General features: G+C 42.5%; 1 protein-coding gene across 1 annotated transcript in view; it reads left to right on the top strand.

Annotated features, from left to right (window-relative positions):
- Positions 1-4,649: 4,649 nt before the first annotated feature.
- The window catches only part of LOC111977202 (solute carrier family 49 member 4-like), a 78,427-nt gene continuing 65,951 nt past the window's right edge, over positions 4,650-17,125 (top strand). Inside the window, exons 1-2 of the mRNA XM_024006564.2 lie at positions 4,650-5,029; positions 11,295-11,388. Of these exons, the coding sequence (XP_023862332.1) occupies positions 4,738-5,029; positions 11,295-11,388 (386 nt within the window). The 5' untranslated portion in view covers positions 4,650-4,737. The remainder of the gene's footprint in view (positions 5,030-11,294; positions 11,389-17,125) is intronic.

Here is a 17,125-nt window from a genome sequence, read left to right as displayed (position 1 = left end):
GACTGGCATTATAGTGCGTAATTCCAACCATCAACAAGATTGTGCATAACGACCGACCTTATTGAGATGCAAACTAATGGAAATCTGGTTTGGCATTTGATGAAGCACTTTGGCAGTTGTGGTGGAAAATCGTCTCAGAAATATAACACTCTTACAAGAACTTGTGAATTCAATATAGACTTTAATACAAAGTAGCAAAAATGAGCCCTTCCATGGAAGGACCCTATCACAAACGTAACAGAGCCGAGCCCCTCCATGGAAAGAGACTAAATTCTCATATTACAGAGTCCTGCCTTTATAGGACTCTGTCTTTGCATAACGTATAGAGTCCCCTCCCTCTATATGAAAATATCTTCTCTTGATCTTTCTCCCTTATTTTCTTTTCATCTCAGAGCTTGCTTGTTAACGCCCACATCTGCTTTCGGTTAGGTTATAATGGTGGCGGGACCCTTTCATGTCCTAAAATAATATATTTATTATGCCTATACTCCATCTGTTGGTCAGTTGGCTGGCACCCTCCTTTGTGTGTCCCTCTGACTTTGGTATGTCCAGCTGTCCTATGGGCCTATGTCTTTGGCCTTTGTACTTCCCTCATCAGAGCTAGCAGATGCACCAAGTGTCATCTTCTCCTCCTGTGGTCTGATGAACACATTTATGCTCTATAGTATTACATCTGTCCCTATATGTAACATTAACTCCCACACAGTTTGAAGTGACTCAAATCAAATTCTTATTTTTTTTGCATATCCAACTCGAATCTGTTATTTTTCCTGTAGTCTGAACAGCCAAAAACACATGGAATCGAATATTTCAAGCCACATACAAATCTTATTCCTGGCCATGCAATGTGTGTCTGAATGATCAAATCTGATTTATTTGCTCTTAAGTGGTTTTTAGACTGTTATTTGGCATATCTTATTGCTTGCTAGCTACTTTGTTAACAATTTAACAAGAACATGTGGTAGCCAACTAGCTTGTTAATTGTTTACATACAAATTAGTGAATGTGCTATAGAGCTAAATAGTTACCTAGCTAGCTAATTGACTTCTGTGGCTAGCCTAGTTTTGAAACTGTTCCTTTACTATGATTGAAGCAACTGGGAAACATCCATGACAGGCATTGTTGTCACTTTAGCGGGCTACGTAACTTCTGAGTGATAGGAAGCACGAGCCCCACCACCAATCAGCCTATACACCAATCAGCCTTTGTGATGTGTTTTTTGTCCTATATTGTTATTTAATWAATTTTTATCCCAGCCCCGTCCACACAGGAGGCCTTTTTCCTTTTGGTAGGCTGTCATTGTAAATAAGAAGTTGATCTTAACTGACTTGCCTAGTTAAATAAAGGCGTAGCAATGCCAGCAAATGACTGCTGTCTGAACACACACATTTATGATTTGGTCACTTTTAACTTGCTGTTTGGGCAGTGAATATTCCCAAATGGATTTGAAAAACAAAACTGATTTGAGCATTAAGGCCTGCAGTGTGAACAAGGCTTTACAGACTGACATACCCATCTAATTAGCTAGATCATGGATGGGCAACTGGCAGCCCACAGGCCTTGAAGGCCCTTGGACTGAGTTTACAAACTCAGCCGGCGTCCAATATGAAGAACGTACTGCATTTATGGCGATTGGCAACTCTTTAAGGCCTGCAAAAGGAGCAGCAACGCACAGATTAATTGTGCACGAGTTGACAAATCATGAGGCAAATCAGTCTAAACAATAGTACTTTGTCCCTATTTTCAACGCTTTTGTGTCAATATGTTTTGTTAAACCAAATCAAAATTGTTGGGGCATATGCCAGCTCGCCACACATTTGACGACGGCGCTGCTGTGCTGATCTCTGCAACATGGATAGATGGAAATCGCCACATAATGCTAGAAATGAAGAAACATATCCTATYTGTATGAGGGGTTGAAACTGGTTTAGGGAACAGAGCAGAAAACCAGAAAATAATTACATTTTTTGAGGAACAGAACCAGAACTGAGAACGAAAGTGATCTATACTCTTCTGGAACAGAACCGTTCTTTTAAAAGCATGGGAAACGGTTATGTTATTGTACACAAAGCGCCTATGCGAAGCCCTGACTGTCATTCAGGAACTTATTCCAGTGTCTGCCTGCCTGCCAGCTGAAAATCTTTGCCAGTGTGTGTGTAGGCTACCCTCTCAGAAGCATGCACATTACAGGCGTGATTCAGATATTATAATTTTAATTAGAGAACAATGAATTAACTTTTTCAATGCTAGTTAAGGATACTATAGTTATCACATTTCACATTGGATATTTAAACTACAAAAAGGTAAGACGTGTTATTTTATCTTAATTCTGGGGCCACTCTGCACACACAAGCTTGTTAGCTAGCTCTGGTCTAGCTCTCAAGCTCTAGGCGGCAGTATGTGCAATGTAATGGAACTGAGAGTCATAATCAAGGGCTAGCTCTGGTCCAACATTAGTTAAGCCAACTCTCTGAAGTTCAAAGACATTCAAAGTTCCTTCATAGAAGCCGCTCCTCCGTAGGTATAATTCTGTGGGCCTAGCTAATTCAGATAATGCATGTCATAACAGCAAGATGCCCAGCACGCTCTCCTCACCCACAAAATTTCAGGCACATGTCGCACCCTACACTACACCTGTATGTCCAATGCATAGCTTTCCTGCGCCATAGCAAGCTTCTGTATCCATTCYTGAAGTAATTGAATTTCGAGCTAAATGTAAAAAAATTCAAATAAAATAAAAGATTTCAGAGGGTTAAGAAAGGAACAATATAAACCATAATTATTTTGGTTCGAACCAGTTCAGAACTTTATTTTGCWGGTCGGAACAGTAGAACAGAACGAAAAAAAATGAATTGTTCTGTTCAGAAAGAAACGATTGGAAAATCATTTTGGTTCCAACCACTGATATCAGCCTAAACAATCAGTATCTCGACGTGTTAAGATATAGGCAGAAACTCAAACAGGAAGTACCCGTGCRTCGAACTATTCAACGCTGGTCTGACCAATCGGAATCCACGCTTCAGGATTGTTTTGATCACGTGGACTGAGATATGTTCCGGGTAGCTTGCGAAAATAATCTAGATGCATACATGGATACGGTGACTGAGTTTATAAGGAAGTGTATAGGAGATGCAGTACACACAAGGACTATTAAAACCTACCCTAACCAGAAACCATGGATAGATGGTAGCATTCGCGCGAAACTGAAAGCGTGAACCACCACATTTAACCATGGCAAGGATCGTGGACTTCAGGAAACAGCAGAGGGTGCACCCCCCCTATCTACATCGACGGGACCGCAGTGGAGAAGGTGGAAAGTTTCAAGTTCCTTGGTATACACATCACTGACAAACTGAAAAGGACAACCCACACAGACAGTGTGGTGAAGAAGGCGCAACAGAGCCTCTTCAACTTCAGGAGGCTACATTTTTTTGGCTTGTCACCTTAAACCCTCACAAACTTTTACAGATACACAATTGAAAGCATCCTGTCAGGCTGTATCACGGCCTGGTACGGCAACTCCACCGCCCGCAACGGCAAGGCTCTCCAGAGGGTGGTGCGGTCCGCCCAACGCATTACCGGGGGCAAAATACGCCCTCCAGGACACCTACAGCACCTGATGTCACAGGAAGGCCAAAAAGATCATCAAGGACATAAACTACCCGAGTCACTGCCTGTTCACCCCGCTATCATCCAGAAGGCGAGGTCAGTACAGGTACATCAAAGCTGGGGCCGAGAGACTGAAAAACTGCTTCTATCTCAAGGCCATCAGACTGTTAAACAGCCATCACTAGCACATTAGAGGCTGCTGCCTATAGGCATAGACTACAAATCACTGGCCACTTTAAGGAATGGAACACTAGTCACTTTAATAATGTTTACATATCTGGCATTACTCATCTCATATGTATATACTGTATTCTATACTATTCTACGGTATCTTAGTCACTTAATGTTTAAATATCTGGCATTACTCATCTCATATGCATATACTGTTTTCTATACTATTCTACGGTATCTCATTCACTTAATAATGTTTACATATCTTGCATTACTCATCTCATATGTATTACTGTATTCTATACTATTCTACTGTATCTTAGTCCGTTCCGCTCTGACATCGCTCGTTCATATGTATATAGTCTTAATTCATTTCTACTTAGATTTGTGTATATTGGGTATATGTCGTGTAATTTGTTAAATATTACTTGCTAGATATTACTGCACTGTCGGAGCTAGAAGCACAGGCATTTCGCTACACCCTCAATAACATATGCTAATCATGTGTATGTGACAAATCAAATTTGATTTAATTTAGTCGGATTCCGCTGGAAAATGTTTAATCTATTGCAAAATGTTTTGCAACGGATATCGTTTACCGTTTACTTTAGGAACCAAAAGGAAAAAAAACACMAGCTAAAGGAGCTAAACGGGGCGGGACCTACATTAATTTGTCGTTGCAAAACGTTTTGCAACAGACGAAACGTTTTTCAACGGAATCCAACTAATAGTAATGCCTACTATACATCCCAGGTTTCGGTTTCAAAATTGTGACCATTTCCGTGAACGTGCAGGCATGCGCAGTGAAMTAGCAATGACATCGATTGTTGTTGTTTCTCTGGGCAACTGATATTGAAGTTAGATACCGGTACATTTGTTGCCATTGTATAATCGAATATTGGACATAGCGCGCGGACTAAATCGCTGCTGAACGAACGCTACATTGTATCAAATGCGATGGGTGCTGCATCGAGCACAGAGGGTGAAAGGGAACCTCTTGTTCCTCCTGACCGCGAGACGAGCATTCAGCCAGTTTACAGCCAAGTCTACGGGAGAAGATGGCTGGTTCTGACTCTGTTTTCCTCGTTGGCGTTCATGCAAGGGATAGTATGGAACACCTGGGGCCCAATTCAGAACTCTGCCATGCATGCGTACGATTTCACCAAATCTGACATCGCCGTGCTTGTTCTTTGGGGGCCAGTGGGATTCGCGCCTTGGCTGCTATTTATATGGCTAATGGACAAAAAGGGTGAGTTGTTTTGTTCTAAATGGCAGTTGACAATACTGTACTGGAACACAATGTACTTTCCTTTATGTCATTTAAAAAAAAAAAAATGTGGCTCCATTTCAAAATTATATAGTTTTATTGCAGTGCATGAAGTTGTGAATTGTTGACACATAAATCCTATAAAACTTTCAAGATAAGATATTTCTGAGTAATCATAGATCAAAGTTGATCAGCTAAGCTACCCCCCACCCCCACCCTCCAAACCAAATCAACCACAAGAAAGGAAACAAAGAAACATTTAAACATTTTCCCTCAGACTGACCTAGTTTCAATGTTGRTGTTCAAATCAAATTGTATTAGTCACATGCACCGAAAACAGCAGGTGTAGATCTTACAGTGAAATGCTTACTTATGAGCCCCTAACCAACAATGCAGTTTAAAAAAATACGGATAAGAAATAAAAGTAACAAGTAATTAAAGAGCAGCAGTAAAATCACAATAGCGAGACTATAAACAGGGGGGTACCGGTACAGAGTCYATGTGTGGGGGCACCGGTTAGTTGAGGTAATATGTACATGTACTATGCATAGATGATGACAACAGAGAGGAGCAGCGGTGTAAAAGAGGGGAGGTGGGCAATGCAAATAGTCTGGGTAGCCATTTGGTTAGATGTTCAGGAGTCTTATGTCTTGGTGGTAGAAGCTGTTTAGAAGCCTCTTGGACCTAGACRTGGCGCTCCGGTACCGCTTGCCGTGCGGTAGCAGAGAGAACAGTCTATGCCTATGGTGGCTGGGGTCTTTGACAATTTTTAGGGCCTTCCTCTGACACCGCCTGGTATAGAGGTCCTGGATGACAGGAAGCTTGGCCCCAGTGATGTACTGGGCCATTCCCACTACTCTCTGTAGTGCCTTGCGGTCGGAGGCCGAGCAGTTGCCGTACCAGGCAGTGATGCAACCAGTCAGGATGGTGCAGCTGTAGAACCTTTTGAGGATCTTAGGACCAATGCCAAATCTTTTCAGTCTCCTGAAAGGGAATAGGTTTTGTCGTYCCCTCTTCACGACTGCCTTGTGTGCTTGGACCATGTTAGTTTGTTGGTGATGTGGACATCAAGGAACTTGAAGCTCTCAACCTGCTCCACTGCAGCCCCGTTGATGGGAATGGGGGTGTGCTCAGACCTCTTTTTCCTGTAGTCCACAATCATCTCCCTTGACTTGATCACGTTGAGGGAGAGGTTGTTGTCTTTGCACCACACGGCCATAACACGGCCATAAATAACATAATGTTTCTGTCTTCAGTATGTTCTCTTCACCAAGTCTTTTTAGTAACCATTACAATCCAGCCTCCATAGAATAACATGTTCCTGTAAGAAATGGTGACTGACTTACTGCCTCTGTGGAGTTTTTGRTAGGACCCACTTATGTGTAGTCTCTGAAATCTCTTTCACCAATCTCTCAAACAACACAGTCCAGTCAAGTGTAATTTACAGGCAGTTCAAGTAACACTTAAAAGGAGCCATGTATAAGTGTTTCGACAAGTGCTCCCATACAGGCTAGCTAACCACCAAACCAAACCAGTTCCTCCACATCACTTGATTGACACCCATCTATCACCCATCTATCACCCAGAACACACTGTCAGGTGACAAAAACAGTTCATTTATCCCCCAGGAAACATAAAAGCAAATAACATATAAAGCATATTAAAAGCAAAGGGCATTTTTCATAAGTTTGTCATGTGGTTAGTTAGTCATCTAGGGACATGACTGTCTCTCTAAAACAAAATGATGACGGTGCTATGGGTGTTCCATAATCAAAACAGGTCATGCAGTGTAATACAACATTTAGAATGTCAGTGATATCATGGCTGCAGTATCCCAAACCTGACTGTTAAATATGGCCCTAAAGAGGAAAGTGTTTGTAAAGTTTCCCCTCTGAGTCAGGGGTTTCTAGAGTTGGAGAAATACATGAACGGAGATCACTCCGTGTCAGTTTGTGTTAGAGCTGTGCAGCGGTCCATCTGATTTCAACATTTTAAAGCACTAAAATCAGACATRGATTTTCAGAGACTCTCTGAAATACAGGCAGGGGTTGTTAGTTCCATGTTGCTGTTTTTCCAAAGATGGTTTGCCTGACTCTCAAATGAAGGAGATGATTTTGTAATCGAGTTATAATCAGGCATAAGTCACACTTCTCCTATTTCCACCCAGTACACTCTTATATCAAAGTTTGAAGCTTCAGATGTTTTGCTACTGTAGTATGTAGGCCAACCCTGATGAAATGCAGCTCCAATGACTGTCTSGTAGAGATTAGAATGAAATATATTTTGTACACAGGATCCACATACCAGCATCTGCCATTGTTTAGTTGTGCCATCTTTAGTACATGGAGATCTGACAGACAGGAACAGTTCCTAAAGGGAACCCGCAGAAACATTCAGAGATACAGAATTTAGGTTTCCCCAACATTTCTTTATTTTATTTGTGTTTATTAAACCTTTATTTAACTAGGCAGTGATCAAAATCAGATTTAGTTTATCTGATGATAGGATTAGGCCTGTTTCTACTCTCAATTTGTCACCAATTGTGTACATTCTCAGCTAGTGACTCACTCATCACTACCAAGAGGAAATTTGGGAACAGATTATGACTGTAGGGGAACAGAAGTTCTCTTAAATGATGGTCATGTGGTGGAAACTGAAAATGTAGACTTAAGTCAGAAAGGAAGCTGTATTTCTCTGGGTGTGTATATGAGGAAGAGAACTGGGATGTTGTGGTTTGGGGGGAGTTGACTGGGGACTAGTGATTCATATTTGGGATAATGTTTAGAATGATCTCAACAATTATACAAAATACACTACGTGACCAAAGGTATGTGGACACCTGCTCGTCGWACATCTCTCATTCCAAAATCATGGGCATTAGGGGGACTTGGTCTCCCTTTGCTGCTATAACAGCCTCCACTCTTCTGGGAAGGCTTGTTGGAACATTGCTGCGGTGACTTGCTTCCATTCAGCCACAAGAGCATTAGTGAGGTCAGGCACTGATGTTGGGCGATTAGGCCTGGCTCGCAGTCAGAGTTCCAATTCATCCCAAAGGTGATCGATGGGGTTGCAGTCAGGGCTCTGTACAGGCCAGTCAAGTTKTTCCACACCGATTYTGACAKACCATTTCTGTATGGACCTCCCTTTGCACGGGGGCATTATCGTCCTGAAACAGGAAAGGGCCTTCCTCAAACTGTTGCCGCAAAGTTGGAAGCACAGAATCGTCTAGAATGTCATTGTATGATGTAGCATTAAGATTTGCCTTCATTGGAACTTACGGGCTTAGCTCGAACCATGAAAAACAGCCCCATACCATTATTCCTCCTCCACCAAACTTTACAGTTGACACTATGCATTCGGGCAGGTAGCATTCTCCTGGCATTCGCCAAACCCAAATTCGTCCGTCGGACTAACAGATGGTGAAGTGTGACTCATCACTCCAGAGAATGCGTTTCCACTGCTCCAGAGTCCAATGGCCACTCCAGCCGYCYCTTGGCATTGCGCACGGTGATCATAGGCATGTGTGCGGCTGCTCGGCCATGGAAATTAATTTAATGAAGCTCCCGACGACAGTTCTTGTCCTAACGTTGCTTCCAGAGGCAGTTTGGAACACAGTAGTGAGTGTTGCAACCGTGGACAGACAATTTTTACACGCTTAAGCACTTGACGGTCCCGTTCTGTGAGCTTGTGTGGCCTACCACTTCGCGGCTGAGCCGTTGTTGCTCCTAGATGTTTCCACTTCACAATAACAGCACTTGCAGTTGACTGGGGCAGCTCTAGCAGGGCAGAAATTTGACGAACTGACTTGTTGGGAAGGTGGCATCCTATGATGGTGCCATGTTGAAAGTCACTGAGCTATTCAGGAAGGCCATTCTACTGGCAATGTTTGTCTATGAAAATGCTRGATTTTATACACCTGTCAGCAACGGGTGTGGCTGAAATAGCAGAGTCCACTAATTTGAAGGGGCGTCCACATACTTTTGTATATACAGTGCATTCGGAAATTATTCAGACCRCTTGACTTTTTCCACGTTTTGATACAGCCTTATTCTAAAATTGATTAAATAGTTTTTTRCCCTCATTCTACACACAATACCCCATAATGACAAAGCAAAAACTGTTTTTTGGGACATTTTTGCTAGTAGATTAAAAATGAAAAACATAAATATTTACATAAATATTCAGAAACTTTACTCAGTACTTTGTTGAAGCACCTTTGGCAGCGATTACAGCCTTGAGTCTTCTTGGGTAAGACACCACAAGCTTGGCACACCTGTATTTGGGGAGTTTCTCCCATTCTTCTCTGCAGATCCTTTCAAGCTCTGTCATGTTGAATGGGGAGCGTCACTGCACAGCTATTTTCAGGTCTCTCCAGTCCAGAGATCTTCGATCGGGTTCAAGTCCGGGTTCTGGCTGGGCCATTTTAAGGACATTCAGAGACTTGTCCCAAAGCCACTCCTGCATTGRCTTYGCTGTGTGCTTAGGGTTGTTGTCARGTTGGAAGGTGAACCTTCACCCAGTCTGAGGTCCTGAGCGCTCTGGAGCAGGTTTTCATCAAGGATCGTACTTTGCTCCGTTCATCTTTCCCTCGATCCAGCCTAATCTCTCAGTCCCTGCTGAAAAACATGCCCACAGCATGATGCTGCCAACACCATGCTTCACCGAAGGGATGATGCCAGGTTTCCTCCAGAAATGACACTTGGTGGTCCTCCCMGGTGGGGCAGTGGTCTAAGGCACTGCATCGCAGTGCTAACGGTGCCACCAGAGATTCTGGGTTCGAGCCCAGGCTCTGCCGCAGCCGGCCGCGACCGGGAGGCTCATGGGGCGACGCACAATTGGCCCAGCGTCGTCCGGGTTAGGGAGGGTTTGGCCGGCAGGGATATCTTTGTCTCATCGCGCACTAGTGACTCCTGTGGCGGGCCGGGCGCAGTGCACGCTGACCAGGTCGCTAGGTGTACGGTGTTTCCTCCGACACATTGGTGTGGCTGACTTCCGGGTTGGATGTGCGTTGTGTCAAGAAGCAGTGCGGCTTGATTGGGTTGTGTTTCGAAGGACGCATTGGCTCTCGACCTTCGCCTCTCCCGAGAGAGGGAGTTGCAGCGATGAGACATTGTCTCATAAATGGATACCACGAAATTGGGGAGAAAAAGGGGGTAAAAAAAAGGAGAAAAAAAGAAATGACACTTGGCATTCAGGCCAAAGAGTTCAATCTTGGATTCATCAGACCAGAGAATCTTGTTTCTCATCATCTGAGACTCTTTAGGTGCCTTTTGGCAAACTCCAAGCAGGCTGTCATGTGCCTTTTACTGAGTGGCTCTTGCTGGCCAGTATAACATAAATGACTGATTGGTGGAGTGGTGCAGAGATGGTTGTCCTTCAGGAATGTTCTCCCATCTTCACAGAGGAACTCTGGCAGAGCGCCAGAGTGACCATTGGGTTCTTGGTCACCTCCCTGACCAAGGCCCTCCCCCGATTGCTCAGTTTGGCCGGGCAGCCAGCTCTAGGAAGAGTCTTGGTGGTTCCAAACTTCTTCCATTTAAGAATGATGGAGGGCACTGTGTTGTTGGGGACCAGATCTGTGCTTTGGCACAATCCTGTCTCGGAGCACTACGGACAATTCCTTCGACCTCCTGGCTTGGTTTTGCTGTGAGTCCTTATATACACAGGTGCAGTTCCKTCGATCCAGACTAATCTCTCAGTCCCTGCTGAAAAACATGCCTTTCCAAATCATGTCCAATCAATTGAATTTACCACAGGTGGACTCCAATCAAGTTGTAGAAAGATCTCAAGGATGATCAATGGAAACAGGATGCACTTGAGCTCAATTTCAAGTCTCATAGCAAAGGGTCTGAATACTTATGTAAATAAGGTATTTCTGTTTTTAATTTTTAATAAATTASCAAACATTTCTAAAAACCTGTTTTCACTTAGTCATTARGGGGTATTGTGTGTAYATTGATGAAAAAAAAMAATTGAATCAATTTTAGAATAAGGCTGTACCGTAACAAAGTGGAAAAAGTAAAGGGGTCTGAATACTTTCCGAATGCACTGTGTAGTAGTACTGTAACATTTGGAACAATTATACAGAATAACCTCCCATCTTTCTCTCTCTTGTCCCCAACCTAACCTACTTCAACCCCACCTCTCCCATCGCTGTCTCCCCTCTTCTCTTTACTCTCTCTCCATCTCTCCCCTCTTTCTKCACCTCGCCCCTTTCTTGCTACATCTCTCCCCACTTGTGCTGCAGGTCTGCGGGTGTCTCTTCTACTGTCAGCCTTCTTCATGGTGATTGGGGCAGCGCTGCGAAGTGTCCCTGTACCAGAACAACATCTAAGACGATGGTAACAACCCTCACTCCCAGAGCCATGCTATATACTTGATATATAGTCCATACCAGGTGTCTCCAACCTTTTCTAGCATGAGAGCTACTCATTTATTTTCGAACTTTCAAATTCTTCTCTTTTCCTCTCGSCTGCAACTCTTCCACTGGTCATTACTGTACACAAGAACGTTTTCTGTCAACATACTTGGTAAAAATAATGGTAAATAAACAACTCTTAAGGATGGCCTATAAAATCAGTGATTTTTTTTGTTTGTTGATATTTTCCCAAATTATGTTTTCTCAGTTGTATTTTTCCTGGGTTTAGATTTTYTTTTGTTTTTCACTCTCAACATTACAATTGTTTATAGTGAAACAATGAAAATGGATATTCATGTAAATGCTTAAATTACAACAGAAGACAATTTCTTGTGGGTGTCTGGAAGAAAACTAACTAGAAAACTAAAYTAGATTATTTATTTTTTATTGCGCATCTAATGAGTGAGAAATGTGCTGTCTAATGTGTGTGATGGTTCTGTACTGCTGCTGCACATTTCATGGCTTAGTTTGCAAATAACAAATATTAGATACAAATGATACTGTATACTTCCTCATGATATACAGTACCAGTCAAAAGTTTGGACACACCTACTCATTCAATTATTTTTTWWAAACTATTTTATACATTGTAAATAATAGTGAAGACATCACAACTATGAAATAACACATATGGAATCATGTAGTATCCCAAAAAGTGTTAAACAAATCAAAATATATTTTAGATTTTAGATTCTTCAAAGTATCCACCCTTTGCCTTGATTGCAGCTTTGCACACTCTTGGCATTCCAATTCTCTCAACCAGCTTCACCTGGAATGATTTTCCAAAGTCTTGAAGGAGTTCCCACATATGCTGGACACTTGTTGGCTGCTTTTCTTTCACGCTGCGGTCCAACTCATCCCAAAGCATCTCAATGAGTTAGGTCAGGTGATTGTGGAGGCCATGTAATCTGATGCAGCACTCCATCACTCTCCTTGGTAAAATAGCCCTTACACAGCTGGAGGTGTGGAGGTGTGTTGGGGCATTGTCCTGTTGAAAAACAAATGACAGTCCCACCAAGCGCAACCAGATGGGATGGCGTATTGCTGCAGAATGCTGTGGTAGCCATGCTGGTTAAGTGTGCCTTGATTCTTAAATAACAGACAGTGTCACCAGCAAAGCACCACATCACACCACCTCCTCCATGCTTCACGGTGGGAACCACACATGCGGAGATCATCCGTTCACCTACTCTGCGTCTCACAAAGAAACGGCGGTTGGAACCAAAATCTCTAATTTGGACTCATCAGACCAAAAGACAGATTTACACCGGTCTAATGTCCATTGCTTATGTTTCTTGGCTAGCAAGTCTCTTCTTCTTATTGGTGTCTGTTACTTGAACTCTGTGAAGCATTTATTTGGGCTGCAATTTCTGAGGCTGGTAACTCTAATGAACTTCTCCTCTGCAGCAGAGGTAACTCTGGGTCTTCCTTTCCTGTGGCGGTCCTCATGAGAGCCAGTTTCATCATAGTGTTTTATGTTTTTTGCGACTGCACTTGAAAACTTTCAAAGTTCTTGAAATTTTCTGCATTTACTGTCTTAAAGTATTGATGGACTGTAATTTCTCTTTGCTTATTTGAGCTGTTCTTGCCATAATATGGACTTGGTATTTTACCAAATCTTCTGTATACCACCACTACCTTGTCACACAACTGATTGGCTCAAACGCATTAAGAAGGAAAGACATTCCACAAATTAACTTTTTTAACAAGGCACACCTGTTAATTGAAATTTATTTCAGATGACTACCTCATGAAGCTGGTTGAGAGAATGCCAAGAGTGTGCAAAGTTGTCATCAAGGCAAAGGAAGGCTACTTTGAAGAATCTCAAATATAAAATATATTTTTGATATGTTTTAACACTTTTTTTGGTTATACATGATTCCATATGTGTTATTTCATAGTTTTGATGTCTTCACTATAATTCTACAATGTAGAAAATAGTAAAAAATAAATTAAAACCTTTGAATGAGTAGGTGTGTCCAAACTTTTGACTGGTACTGTACGTCTGCCAGGTAAGCCTACTTGCAGTTAACATTTAATTGAGAAGGTTTTGGTGAAAGTATTTTCTGTCAACCCACAAGGCAGTTATCACATCAACTGTCTACACATGGAGTGATAGACAAACACGCGCACCACACAGACAATAGGCAATATTGCTGGAAATTAATTGGCAAGAGACTTGTTATTTTTTATTTTTTTTTTATTGTATTTCACCTTTATTTAACCAGGTAGGCAAGTTGAGAACAAGTTCTCATTTACAACTGCGACCTGGCCAAGATAAAGTAAGCAGTTCGACACATACAACAACACAGAGTTACACATGGAATAAACAAACATACAATCAATAATACAGTAGAAAAATTAAATTGTCAATATACAGTGTGTGCAAATGAGGTAAGATAAGGGAGGTAAGGCAATAAATAGGCCATGGTGGCGAAGTAATTACAATATAGCAATTAAACTGGAGGATAGATGTGCAGAAGATGAATGTGCAAGTAGAGATAGTGGGGTGCAAAGGAGCAAGATACAGTGAGGGAAAAAAGTATTTGATCCCCTGCTGATTTTGTACGTTTGCCCACTGACAAAGAAATTATCAGTCTGTAATTTTAATGGTAGGTTTATTTGACAGTGGAGAACAGAATATCAACAAAAAAATCCAGAAAAACGCATGTCAAAAATTTTATAAATTGATTTGCATTTTAATGAGGGAAATAAGTATTTGACCCCTCTGCAAAACATGACTTAGTACTTGGTGGCAAACCCTTGTTGGCAATCACAGAGGTCAGATGTTTCTTGTAGTTGGCCACCAGGTTTGCACACATCTCAGGAGAGATTTTGTCCACTCCTCTTTGCAGATCTTCTTCAAGTCATTAAGGTTTCGAGACTGACGTTTGGCAACTCGAACCTTCAGCTCCCTCCACAGATTTTCTATGGGATTAAGGTCTGGAGACTGGCTAGGCCACTCCAGGACCTTAATGTGCTTTTTCTTGAGCCACTCCTTTGTTGCCTTGGCCGTGTGTTTTGGGTCATTGTCATGCTGGAATACCCATCCACGACCCATTTTCAATACCCTGGCTGAGGGAAGGAGGTTTTCACCAAGATTTGACGGTACATGGCCCCGTCCATCGTCCCTTTGATGCGGTGAAGTTGTCCCTGTCCCCTTAGCAGAAAAACACCCCCAAAGCATAATGTTTCACCGCCATGTTTGAGCGGTGGGGATGGTTTCTTGGGTCATAGGCAGCATTCCTCCTCCTCCAAACACGGCAAGTTGAGTTGATGCCAAAGAACTCCATTTTGGTCTCATCTGACCACAACACGTTCACCCAGTTGTCCTCTGAATCATTCAGATGTTCATTGGCAAACTTCAGACGGGCATGTATATGTGCTTTCTTGAGCAGGGGGACCTTGCGGGCGCTGCAGGATTCAGTCCTTCACGGCGTAGTGTGTTACCAATTGTTTTCTTGGTGACTATGGTCCCAGCTGCCTTGAGATCATTGACAAGATCCTCCTGTGTAGTTCTGGGCTGATTCCTCACCATTCTCATGATCATTGCAACTCCACGAGGTGAGATCTTGCATGGAGCCCTAGGCCAAGGGAGTTTGACAGTTTCTTTGTGTTTCTTCCATTTGCGAATAATCGCACCAACTGTGGTCACCTTCTCACCAAGCTGCTTGGCAATGGTCTTGTAGCCCATTCCAGCCTTGTGTAGATCTACAATCTTGTCCCTGACATCCTTGGAGAGCTCTTTGGTCTTGGCCATAGGTGGAGAGTTTGGAATCTGATTGATTGATTGCTTCTGTGGACAGGTGTCTTTTATACAGGTAAGAAACTGAGATTAGGAGCACTCCCTTTAAGAGTGTGCTCCTAATCTCAGCGTTTACCTGTATGAAAGACACCTGGGAGCCAGAAATCTTTCTGATTGAGAGGGGTCAAATACTTATTTCCCTCATTAAAATGCAAATCAATTTATAACGTTTTTGACATGCGTTTTTCTGGATTTTTTTGTTGTTATTCTGTCTCTCACTGTTCAAATAAACCTACCATTAAAATTATAGACTGATCATTTCTTTGTCAGTGGGCAAACGTACAAAATCAGCAGGGGATCAAATACTTTTTTCCCTCACTGTAGATAGATAAATAAATAAATAATGCAGTATGGGAATGAGGTAGTTGGATGGGCTATTTACAGATGGGTTATGTACAGGTGCAGTGATCTGTGAGCTGCTCTGACAGCTGGTGCTTAAAGTTAGTGAGGGAGATATGAGTCTCCAGCTTCAGTGATTTTTGCAGTTCGTTCCAGTCAGCAGAGAACTGGAAGGAAAGGCAGCCAAAGGAGGAATTGGCTTTGGGGGTGACCAGTGAAATATACCTGCTGGAGCGCGTGCTACGGGTTTGGCTTTTAAAGCCAATACTGGCTAACCAGGYGTGAAATAATGTCAATYTTTTGTTGCTGGGAGGTTGCAGTGTCTGATTCTTGTGAGGTAGAACACGTGAACATTTCKTGTACTTTCAGAATTGTTTGGTGAGCTACACATAGGTGGCCAGAGAGTTACTGGTGGCCCATGATCAACCTGGTCCATACTGTATACACAGTTGAAGTCGGAAGTTTACATACACTTAGGTTGGAGTCATTCAAACTCATTTTTCAACCACTCCACAAATTTCTTGTTAACAAACTATCATTTTGGCAAGTCGGTTAGCACTTCTACTTTGTGCATGACACAAGTAATTGTTCCAACAATTGTTTACAGACAGATTATTTCACTTATAATTCACTCTATCACAATTCCAGTGGGTCAGAAGTTTACATACACTAAGTTGACTGTGCCTTTAAACAGCTTGGAAAATTCCAGAAAATGATGTCATGGCTTTAGAAGCTTCTGGTAGGCTAATTGACATAATTTGAGTCAATTGGAGGTGTACCTGTGGATGTATTTCAAGGTCTACCTTCAAACTCAGTGCCTCTTTGCTTGACATCATGGGAAAATCTAAAGAAATCAGTCAAGACCTGTGTAGACCTCCACAAGTCTGGTTCATCCTTCGGGGCAATTTCCAAACGCCTGAAGGTACCACGTTCATCTGTACAAACAATAGTACACAAGTATAAACACCATGAGACCACGCAGCTGTCATACCGCTCAGGAAGGAGACGCGTTCTGTCTCCTAGAGATGAACGTACTTTGGTGCGAAAAGTGCAAATCAATCGCAGAACAACAGCAAAGGGCCTTGTGAAGATCCTGGAGGAAACAGGTACAAAAGTATCTATATCCACAGTAAAACGAGTCCTACATCGACATAACCTGAAAGGACGCTCAGCAAGGAAGAAGCCACTGCTCCAAAACCATCATAAAAAGCCAGACTACGGTTTGCAACTGCACATGGGGACGAAAATTGTACTTTTTGGAGAACTTTCCTCTGGTCTGATGAAACAAAAATAMAACTGTTTGGCCACAATGACCATCGTTATGTTTGGAGGAAAAAGGGGGAGGCTTGCAAGACGAAGAACATCACCCCAGACGTGAAGCACGGGGGTGACAGCATCATGTTGTTGGGGTGCTTTGCTGCAGGAGGGACTGGTGCACTTCACAAAATTGATGGCATCATGAGGGAGGAAAATGATGTGGATATATTGAAGCAACATCTCAAGACATCAGTCAGGA

Source organism: Salvelinus sp. IW2-2015, linkage group LG2 (assembly GCF_002910315.2).
Source record: "Salvelinus sp. IW2-2015 linkage group LG2, ASM291031v2, whole genome shotgun sequence".
Lineage (NCBI taxonomy): Eukaryota > Metazoa > Chordata > Actinopteri > Salmoniformes > Salmonidae > Salvelinus > Salvelinus sp. IW2-2015.
The sequence above is the reverse complement of the archived record's forward strand: the minus strand, read 5'-3'. Positions and strand labels throughout refer to the sequence as shown.